This window comes from Apus apus, chromosome 4 (genome assembly GCF_020740795.1).
Source record: "Apus apus isolate bApuApu2 chromosome 4, bApuApu2.pri.cur, whole genome shotgun sequence".
In the NCBI taxonomy this organism is placed as follows: Eukaryota; Metazoa; Chordata; class Aves; order Apodiformes; family Apodidae; genus Apus; species Apus apus.
This window is the reverse complement of record NC_067285.1, coordinates 59,229,824-59,240,116: the sequence shown is the minus strand read 5'-3', so window position 1 is coordinate 59,240,116 and position 10,293 is coordinate 59,229,824. Positions and strand designations below refer to the sequence as shown.

The following is a 10,293-nucleotide window of genomic DNA, read 5'->3' as shown; positions in this document are numbered from 1 at the left end:
CGGGGCGGGGCGGCCCAGCCGCCGCGGGGGGACGCAGCGGCCATCGCGACGTCACTTCCCGCCGCCGGGGCCGGTGGAACGGCCGCCAGTCCCCGCCCCGGGGCCGCAGGAAGTGACGCAGAGGAAGTGACGGCGGGCGGGGCGGCATGGCGGCGCGGGCCCTGGCGGCGGGCAGGCCCTGGCGGCGGCTGCTGCCCGGTGCGTTCCCTTCAGGGCCCGCGGGTGGCGGTGCCCGCGGGGCTGTGCGGCGCGTCGGCGCGCCCGGGCTCTCCCGCCGTTAATCCTGTGGCTCTTTCCCTTCCAGCGGCGCTGTGGGGGCGGCCGCGCCGCCGGCAGCACGAGCGGCTGCCCGGGCGCTCCGACCAGGTGAGGCCCCGCGCGGGCGGCGCAGGCCCTGCCCGCCTTCGGGCCGCGGCTCCCGCGGTGTCCGGAGCGGCTGCGCTCCGGCCTCTCCAGCTCGGGCCGCTCGACACCCGAGTTCAGGCCCCGAGCGCGCCGGGGGGCGGCACCCGCTGGTGGACAGGCCGACGCCGAAGTGTGGCCACGGAATCCAGCTGCCTCGGCAGCGGGAACGTGGAGCGCAGCCTGTGGCGGCGCTGCCTGATGTCCTGTGCACGGCTGAGAAGATGACTTTAAGAGAACGCACTAGGCGTGGTTGTTAAGTCCTAAAAATGTGTTGTCTGGTACCAGCAAAAGCGGGTAAAAAATACTATTTTTCTGCCCAAATCCTACCTATGTCTGCGAAAATTAAATGTCTTCTTTGACTCGTGTCTTGCAGGGATTTAGTGCTGGGTGTGTTCTGAAGTTTAAGGAGATACTTGGGAATCTCCCTAACCATTGCAGTGTGTGATTAGGCAGTAGCTCCCTCCAGACCTTTGCTTTGAAACTATTTTTTAAAAAGTCTCTTGTGACTTACCAGAACTACCTTACTAGCAGCTTATGTAGATGCTGCCTTTTCAGTAAGGCATAAGCACCAACTTACTGATTGCTTTAATTAACTTGTTACATTTTTGTTATTTTAACATATTAAAGGCTGTGTAGCCATGGGAAGTTTAGATTGCTAGGTACTGAGCAGTGTGGTAATGAAGTAAAGTTATTGGAAAACTTCATTGATGCACTAAATATAGTTCTATGATTCTATACATACATCTTGGTTTCAAGGCTTGTTTTTTACACAATGGACAAAGCTAATAAACATTGTGAAGCTTATGCATGTCAATAATTCTCTTTAATTTCAGCCCATACAAATGGATGACCCCTATAAAGAGCCTCCTAAAAGATGCATCTTATGTGGAATAAATGTAGACTACAAGAATGTGCAGGTGAGTTTGATAACTTTTGTCCTTAGATGAAGGTAATAGTTTTACTATTTTAAAATGTGTGGAAGGCCACAGGATTAAAAAAATGAAAAAATAATTCTTATGAGAATGGGTTTAAAATTTGAGAATGTGTGCAGATGAGGGTGAAATAATGTAGTTGGGATCAACTGTTCAATTTATTAGTCCTATGTGCAGGTGTTACAACTTTGTTATTTACCAAATAGAGTGCTCAGTTCTAATTCCAGTCAATGTAGCTTAAATGTGGCATATAAAATACTGTCTAGCTCCCAGCTATCCTTTTTCTCGTCCCCAGGTAGAACTGAGTTTTGTAAAAAGAGATTGAAAAATGAAAACCAGAATGCAAGCAGTAAAATAAACTAAACCTTTCTAAAAAAAGTTTTTAAACTGACTTTGGATTTCTTCATTTTAAGTAGCTTCTTTCCCAGTTTGTTTCTCCGTATACTGGCTGCATTTATGGCAGGCATATAACAGGTATGTGAAGAATTAAATTATTTACTGGTTAATTTAAATTAATGTTTTTGTGAGTCTTAAGTAACTGTGTATCAGCTGTCTTTCCAAAAGTAACTACTACCAACTCTATACATTTTGTAGTAGTGTTCCTCTGACTTAGTAGCCTTCATCAAGGAATGAAAATATCCCTCATGATATGCATTTTGTGTTTAAGTACCCATGCCATTTTCTAGGAAGACTTACACAAAGCTGGAGGGAATTGTCAGTAATAACCTTTTCGACTAGTTTTGGTTACTGTTGATTTAAGAGACTGAAAAATTATTAATCTCTTTAGGCTTGTGCAACAAGAAGCAGAAGGAAATTACAAAAGCCATTAAAAGAGCTCATGTATTGGGTAAGTCTGACTGTGCTTTTGAGTTTCGTAAATCAAACAAATTTTTCTGTTAAAACCTCCATCTTCTCTTTTTACAGGATTTATGCCAGTTATGTACAAGAACCCAGCATTCCTCACAGACCCTAAGATATGTAGTATCAAGTATCCAGAGTAATACACTGTAAAGAAAAAAAACCAATAAAACTACTTCTCGTGTGTACATACTTGTTTACTGGAAATGTGGCTAGTTAGAATAATGCATCGGTAATGGAAGGGTGAATGTCAGTTGCTTTTCTATGAACTGTCAAGTCTCTAAAATGTATTGTTTGAAAGGGAGAATGAAAGAGGAAAGCGGTAATAGAACTTGGCAGCTGTATGGACCACGTCCTCTGCTCACAGGTCTTGCCAAAGTCCAGGTGGCTGTTTTTTCCCTTGCTGGATTGGAAGGGTGGGGTGTGTGGGGGGCAGGGGAAATAAACAAGTACTGGATACCTAAGGATAAAGTATTTAAATTGTGACAATTTATGTAGACATATAATTCTGTTAAACATGTTACCTGGGTTCATTTGATGCTCATTGCCTCAGCTTCTGCTGAGGGAAGAGTAGTACTGCTTCTTTAACAGCAGCTTAAAGTACTATTACTCTGCATAGTCTTTAAAACCTGAGAGAATACAGATCTAACTCTGGAAGGCAAAATGAGGGAATGTTATCTGGACTTGTCTCTGCCAAACAGGATTAATGCACTGGAGAGAAAAAAAACCAAAACCAACCATGTATATTTTGTAAAAACACACCGTGTTAAATTTCATCCCTGCAGTGCTATAAAGCGATACGTCATTTGAATATGCTGACAGTAGCTTTTGGTGCAAAGACATTTGGACCAATCACTAATAGATCAGAAAGTAGGAGAGTGTGGGTATTCATTTGTGTCTCTATTTTTTTCAAACACATCCTCATCTGTTTCAGTGCTACTCAGTGTAAGTTTCCTTTCCTGGTCACTGTCCTCTTGGTCTTGAAGTGATTTTTGGTGAAGCTGCAGCGATCTGGATTTCTTGAATGACTTTGATCCTGTTGTGGTCCCTCTGACTTTACGCTTGGTTAGGTGTCTTGTTTCAGCTTCAGTTAAGTCTCTTTCCTCTACCATGAGAGTCAGTTTGTCCATGACATTAATATTATGGTCAGTGTGACAGCAGTTCTTGGATATCTGTTGGCCTTCAAAGGAAACAATACATGTCTGAAGTCCAGAATTGGGGAAGAATGTTTGCAGAGCCTGGCAAAGGAGAATATTCTCCTTTGGCTGTCCTGGGTAATCCCTGTCTTCTCCTAAAAAAAGAAAAAACACAAGAGTTGCAGTCCCTCTTGCACACTTGTACCACTACTGTTTTGGCTTCCTCAAGTTCAGAAGTTTTGTGCTTCTACCAATTGATTCAACTTTGGAAGCCTTGCTAAGACTGGCATTACACTAACTTACCTGAAGAACTTGGTTGCTTTTTCCTCTTTATTTCTTCTTTTAATTGGCTCACCTCTGCTAAGAGCTGCTCTACAGATCGTTCCGTGACTTCTACTGTAGAGCATATTTTCTGCAAGGAAAAAAGCATTTGAAGGAATTGACAGCATTCACTGAAGCAGACTTTTAACCTTGCTGCAAAATCCTTAAAGTTACTTAGGATTTAAGTTAAACACTTAAGTAGTAAAAGGCTTAAGTAATAAGCTTGCAGTGGATTTTAGAGAGAAACCTTGTGTTGAATAAGGTACAAGATGTTTTATTTGTTCCCATCTAAACAAAGATCTAAAAAACTACAGATAGTACTCCTTTGAATTAATCCTCATACAAGAATTTATTAGCAAACTTTAGGTTTTATCTGTACTTTTGATGAAATGGAAACTTAAGTCTTCAACTTTGAGAACCTGGTGTACAGCTACAAATGGAACTCCTTAACCTTTCACAATGTTCTTCAAAGACACAGCTTTGTTCCTCATTTAGTGCAAGACTGTATCCATTGCTTGACCTAGTTTTGTACTGCTGAAAGTAACTGCATCAACAGGTCTGCTGGACTTACCTTCAGTTCCTCCTGCAAGGTGGCATACATCTCATTTATCTTATGAACCTCCTGTAAGGATCCATCTTCATAGAAGAATTCTGACCTGTGGACCACAATTATAATCGTGTAATTGCAATAATCCCAGTGCTTATATAGTGGGAGCTATAATGAATACAGAAGCATTACAAGCTTCAACACTACATGCCTATATCGAGACAGATACCTGTTCTCATGGCGAAGTACGGGAATGAACTAATTTCTAAGTACCTTGGAAAGGTAAATAATTGCAGGGAACAGGTCAACAAGTGAGCAGAGAATGGCTGTAGCATTTGAATATGGCATCTATTGTACCTGTGTTGTTGTACTGCTCTCACAAAACCAGAAGATACACAGGAACCAGACACTGTTCTGTAACCTTGCTGTTCTGCCATACCCAAGTTGGTAACCACCAAAGGAACTTTCTGGAAGAGACTTAAAAAGCAGAAGTATGAAAACATTACTTACTTACATCCAAAGGCCTGTCTTTGATAGTTAAATGTTCTTGAGCATTAAGCATCCCAGATGGTGGTTTATGGTACAGTTAGTTCTTGCCAAGTGGATTACAGCACATGTAGATGACTACTTGTGGCTAAAGGCAAACTGCAAGAGCAGTAAGACTCTAAGCAATGCCTCTAGGTTTCTGCCCCCCCACCTGAGGACAAGCCACCCAATACTTGCTTGCTAAGCCTAGCCTATTGGCAGCATGTCTCTGAAGACAACCAAAAGTTACCATCCATTTAAATATTTCAATATGTGAAGATGAACACCATGCATAGTTGAAATCATATACACAAAACCAAATTGATCAAGAACAGCTTATGTGCATAAATTAACTGACAGCATCTGGCAGTTCACACTGGCACTGCAGATAGTTATAAAGGCAAATCCTTGAACAACTCCAGGGTAAGATTGCAACTGGGCTTTAGCAACATAAGAAATAATCTTATTTAAGGTGTAATTTTCAAGGGTAGAATACATGGTGTTAACAATAATTCAGCTGCAATGAAGGAAAAAAAACCCCACCTGTTTCAAGTTATAGCCCATGCTATGCTACTGCTTTATTAGAACTAGAGAATGAACCAATTACCCTTCTTGTGGCCGATGTAAGGCATGTTCCAGTCTGTAAGTAGAACAACTTTCTGTCATCACACTAGATGTTAATAAAAGGAACACAAGTCCCTGGTTCGACAGGTGTGACTGTAAATTCTTATGAAGAAGTCTTTCCCGGAAGGTCATGGTCTGGTCTGTGTTACGTCTGAATTTGTACCATCCTATTACACTCTGCAGGCAGAAGAAAATTCATTATTATTATTGAATCATGCTGTCCCTGTGTGCCATATTAAAGCAAGGTAGAGGATTCTGTAGAAAGTCACAAATCTGAATTGTCTGGTGATGTGTACATACGCCATCAGTTAGTTAACTTGAAACCCTTTAAAGCATCTAAGCCTAATTCCAGTGTGACAACCTCTTTTTCTCCTTCAAAACCATGTGTTGAACTGGCCTGTTTTCTGAGCTTGTGCCCAGGCTGAAACTCTGCAAACCTGGTGCTGCTATTTTGCCATTTTGTCTCTTCTGGCCTCAACTTTCCTCTTGTGAAACTTTATTCTTTGGAGAAGCCTGTACATTTTTTTGGTCAAGTGGTGCTTTACCACTTGAGTGAGATGACCTCAACTGATCTTAAGATAGAAAGCAGAAGAATTCCTTTGAAATATTTGAACAAACAAAGCTGTGATATATATAGGCAAATGCTAGTCAAAAATAACCTAGACTGTTCTTTCAGGGGGAAAAGATGATGCAGCTGCCTTGACCAGCACTATGAGGCACTAGATACAAGATTTTTAAAAAGAGGAGAAAAAAAAAATTGATACAAGAGATATCCAGAAGAGCCTGCAAAATCTGAGCAAGCTCTTTGGGATGTTTTAGGTTTGAAAATAAAATACCTTTTTACAGCCTGAGAGTATTTTCTTCAGGGCAGGTTCATTCAGTTCTCCTGCAGAGTTATAAAAGCTAGAAGAAAATTAGGACAATTAGAGGGAAAAAAAAATGCTACTGTAAAAATAATTATTCCCTAGCAGTTTGGCAATCATCTCACTTTACTTCCCCCCCACCCTGGCTAAGCCTAAAGATATGCTGACACAGCTTCTCTGCTAGGACAGTGCAGTTAATTTCATTACTCAAACAGCTATGTAGGTGGTCTTGTACAGCCCAGATGCTGTTCTGGCATCAGTGCTACTGGGACACAAAAGTAGCATCTATGTTCTCTCAGCTACAAAATAGTAATGTTAGTAATTGTTAGCATTAATAGCTTGCTTAGCATCAGCGGCTAAACTTCATGAAGCCTTAGACACAAACTGTGAAGTTTCACTTAGATATGCTGAACTTATGTTGAGCTTTTACCTAGTCAAGTAAAAGGAGGCCCCAGAGACGGTTCAATCCAGAAGATAATTAAGCTATTACTATCAGCAGGAAACTGCAACCCTAGAGATGAGAAAAACAGCCCACCTAGAGACAATGAAGGGACCCAATTAAGAATAGGAAGACCCCAGAGCAAGTATTACTGTTGGCACGATCTGTCATGTGAGGGGTGGGAAAAGGTATAATTGACTACGGATTCCTTTGTTCAGGGTCCCTCTGTGGAGGCACCCAACTCAAACTGTTGGTACTGCTGTACCACTTAGTTACTTTATAAGACTTTGTACCAGACACTCTGCTTCAGTAAACGTAGGGTCGAACCTGAGGGCAAGAGAAGCACTTGCGAGTGAAAATGTGTATGTGAAACAAGTCAAAAGGGGCACCTGTTGGCTCACTGGAGTCACGTGCTGTGAAGGGACTGAGGTCCTAGCAGGAAAGACTCAAGATGGTGTGTGCAACTCCTAGGATAGGGCATGTGTGCTCAAGTAGCTACTCCCTTAACAGTAAGATGCCTTCAATTTGATATTAAATGCCTTTCTAATAACATCTGGATGTATTAATTTTCAGAAATATTTGAGAAGGAAATTTGTTGTGATTCTCCCCTTACAGGATGTAAACTTGCACAGCTTTGTTCCCATCTATGAGGGAATTCTAAATACTAGTCCTTGGAACTACTCCTGCCATGGGGTCAACATGCAATGCTTTTTTTTTTCAGTATGTTGACATTATTCTATAGTTTATATGGTACCATAGCTCACCAGAAGGTGCAGTATGCCGCATCTCTGTTTCTATATGCACAGAAAAACACCAAAAAAGGGCATGAAGAACCCAAATATTAATAAGGTATTTTGCATCTGTAATTCCAAGGGTTTATAAGGCTACTGTAGTTACAGCCAGATGATTTTCTCAGTAATGTAATACAAGTTTAACTCTTGAAGAGTTCAAGTTAGGGTTAATTTTAACTTGCAACTTTCTGTTTACTGAGGATCCTTACCTGAACAACTGGTAGCATGGAATATGCTTCTGTATATCTGGAAAGAGAAGGCAGTATTACTCTGGGTTCATTAGTTCAAGATGTATATTCTTCTGCATGCTAATGTAACTGGTAGAAGAACCAAGAAAGAATTCTATATAATATCTTAAAACAAATGCATTAACATCTAAATAAAGAAGCTTAAGAAATATTTTTTAAATACTCTAGTTAATTTTTAAAATGTAAAGGGAACCACTTACATTAATTATTTTTTATGCATTTTTTTGTTTTGTCAAGTGAAAAATTCTCCAGTCCTTTCATTTTCAGAACTGAAAAAAAACACCTCTCAAACTTTGGAGCAACTTACTCTGCCTATGAGAAGGTGATTATGAGACTCTGGTTACCTTGATCAATGCCACCACAAAAAATTCCCCTCAGTTTTGGTTCAGCTGTGAGACTCAGTGGAGGAAAGTGTTATACCTTAATTGTATCTCAGAGTAAAACCCGAAAATGGGATGCAATTTCTCTCCACCACATTTTCAAGAAGATGGGAAAGAAGGTACATACTATATGACCTTGTTCTCTTTCTTCTTGTATAACTGCATTTTCAAGGAATGGAGCTAAATGTTTGTGCATGTACGTTTTTGTTAACGGCTGGCATAAAATGTAAATCCACTCCATTTAAAGAAAAATACATCTGGCATCTGCTCAATGAAATATGTAAGTAGTCTGCACCCTTCATACACAGTATTTTGTAAGCTCCAAAATAGATAACAGATGTTAAGACATTACAGTTCAGATCTGTGAAATAGGCTGAGTTTTTCCAGGGCAACAGTAGTCCAAGGGAGTCTGTGATGTGGCCAAGGCAAAGAAGCAACCCTGAATTACATTTCATGTGGCAAGATACTTAGCAAGGCGGATCTATTCAAGGAAATAAGTATTAATAGTATTATTTCTGTTAAATTATTACATTTTGTACAGTAAAATGGTAATTTTTTTAGCAATTAAAATGTTACAAAATAACCCTTCCGTGTGGGGTTTTTAAGGTCAACATGGACCTCAGGATCTAGCAGCTTTGATCTTGCTGTGAGGTGCTGACTGCCCTCACTCAAAGCTGTAAGCAGTTGTATGTTGCCTAAAATCAAGCATGGTATTAAAAATGTGGACAGACTAACCAATTGTGTAAACAACTTCAACATCATCCATTTGAGAGTCAGTAATGCTGTTCTTGGCTTCACCTTTCACATCTCCAAGCAGAAAACCTTCCTTTATAGGAGGAGAGAAAAAAGAGTTCACATTAACAGTAGCATTCACTGAACAGGACTTCTGCCTAATGCTAACAGTGGAAATTCTTCCTTCAGCAGAGGGGGAAAAAAGCTGTCCACTTGAACTGGGTTTTTTTCAAAAAACAAAGTAAATTCTCACTCATTTTTCAAAACTTGCCCGTAATTAAGGGGGGAAAAAAAGAAAAAAAGGATGGGACGTGCTCTCGGCTGCTTCCCATTCCTGATGTTTTCACTCACAGGCGAACAGTCTGTGAGTCCCGGCCATCCCCTCCAAGGCCCGGCCAGCCCTGTCCAGCATCTCGCTCGGCCCCGGCAGACCCGGCGCTGCTGCTGCCCCGCCGGGCGCTCGCCTGCCCGCTCCCCCGGCCCGCACAGGGAAACCCCGCCGCTTCCCGGCAGGAGCGGGCGCGCAGAGCCAGCCCCCGGCAGCGGGGTGCGGCGGGGAGGGGGCAGGGCGCACGGCCGAGCGGCGGCAGCGCAGGCACCGGGCCCGGTGCCGGCGGGGCCCTGCCCGGCGGGGCAGCGCGTCCGCCCGGCGGCCGCCCCTCCGCCCTGCTCCCAGCCCCGCTCCGCCGCCGCGCCGCTCGGCGGCGGGACCCCCGGCACCCACCGTGTCCGAGTCGGTGCTGAGGTGCTGGAAGGCGAGCGCACCGAAGACGAAGCCTGAGAGCAGGGCAGACGTGCTCTCGCCTTCCATGCCCCCGACAATGGCGGGCTGCGCGGCGGCGGCGGGAGCCCCCAGCGGCTGCCGGCGGCAGGGCAGGGCCGGGCCGGGCCGGGCCGGGCCGGGCCGGGGGGCCTGAGGCAGCGCAGGGGCAGCCAGGAGGAGGCGGGCGGGCTCGGGCAGCGGCGGCAGCGGCGGCCGCGGGACACGGGCCTGCGGAGCCGCCCTCACGGCCTCCCGGGCTGCGAGCGACAGGCCCCGGCTCATCGGCGGGCGCTGCCGGCCTCCCTCGCTCTCCCGGCCCTTTCCCGCCTCTGCCCGGCGAGGCGCACTGCGGAAACGGCCCTTTCGGATGCTTAGGTCTAAATACCTGTTTTGTTTTACCCTCAAGTTGAAGCAACGCGGTTCAGTCCCGGGCTGGAGTGACGCGTGGCTCCTGCAGGGAAGGGCTGCAGGCGCAGCAGAAGGGGCTGGAGGTGTCCCGGCCTGAGCGATGCCTGCCAGCCCCCTGCCTGCAAGCTGCGGGACCTGACAGAGCTCCAGCTGTTGTCCCAAACTGGGGTTCTTCACCCCGTGTGGAAAAAAGAAGTCTGACACACAAAGTCGAGATACTTGCTTTATTCCGGTTCTGTGCATAAAAGGGTGCCAGGCAATCATTGGTACGGCTAGCACACCTTTCAGGAGACAAATAGGGTCTTTCCTACCAAAGAGCAA

General features: G+C 44.3%; 2 protein-coding genes across 3 annotated transcripts; one reads left to right on the top strand and one right to left on the bottom strand.

The window, feature by feature from the left end:
- Positions 1-87: 87 nt before the first annotated feature.
- Positions 88-2,383, top strand: MRPS18C (mitochondrial ribosomal protein S18C). Its single transcript, XM_051620113.1, has 6 exons — positions 88-198; positions 305-366; positions 1,239-1,322; positions 1,754-1,811; positions 2,125-2,184; positions 2,262-2,383. The coding sequence occupies exons 1-6, from the start codon at positions 147-149 to the stop codon at positions 2,336-2,338; spliced, it is 393 nt and encodes a 130-aa protein (XP_051476073.1). The 5' UTR covers positions 88-146; the 3' UTR covers positions 2,339-2,383.
- On the bottom strand, positions 2,369-9,626 carry ABRAXAS1 (abraxas 1, BRCA1 A complex subunit). Of its 2 annotated transcripts, XM_051620111.1 has the most exons (9): positions 9,526-9,626; positions 8,805-8,895; positions 7,651-7,687; positions 6,185-6,251; positions 5,332-5,525; positions 4,557-4,676; positions 4,224-4,308; positions 3,635-3,743; positions 2,369-3,486 (listed from the first exon to the last, which is right to left on the bottom strand). In XM_051620111.1, exons 1-9 carry the CDS (start codon positions 9,610-9,612, stop codon positions 3,059-3,061), a joined length of 1,218 nt encoding a protein of 405 aa, XP_051476071.1. In that variant the 5' UTR covers positions 9,613-9,626; the 3' UTR covers positions 2,369-3,058. The 2 variants fall into 2 exon arrangements, with proteins under 2 accessions (XP_051476071.1, XP_051476072.1); XM_051620112.1 differs by lacking the exons at positions 8,805-8,895; positions 9,526-9,626 and adding an exon at positions 6,642-6,746 and having other exon boundaries at positions 7,651-8,612.
- Between the last annotated feature and the right edge of the window lie 667 nt (positions 9,627-10,293).

Coding starts and splice junctions, on each gene's coding strand:
- MRPS18C (XM_051620113.1), top strand. CDS start 147: ATGGCGGCGCGGGCCCTGGCGGCGGGCAGGCCCTGGCGGCGGCTGCTG. Junction 199..304: donor CTGGCGGCGGCTGCTGCCCG/GTGCGTTCCCTT, acceptor TTTCCCTTCCAG/CGGCGCTGTGGGGGCGGCCG. Junction 367..1,238: donor TGCCCGGGCGCTCCGACCAG/GTGAGGCCCCGC, acceptor CTTTAATTTCAG/CCCATACAAATGGATGACCC.
- ABRAXAS1 (XM_051620111.1), bottom strand. CDS start 9,612: ATGGAAGGCGAGAGCACGTCTGCCCTGCTCTCAGGCTTCGTCTTCGGT. Junction 8,896..9,525: donor TCAGCACCGACTCGGACACG/GTGGGTGCCGGG, acceptor CCTCCTATAAAG/GAAGGTTTTCTGCTTGGAGA. Junction 4,309..4,556: donor AGAGCAGTACAACAACACAG/GTACAATAGATG, acceptor TGTGGTCCACAG/GTCAGAATTCTTCTATGAAG.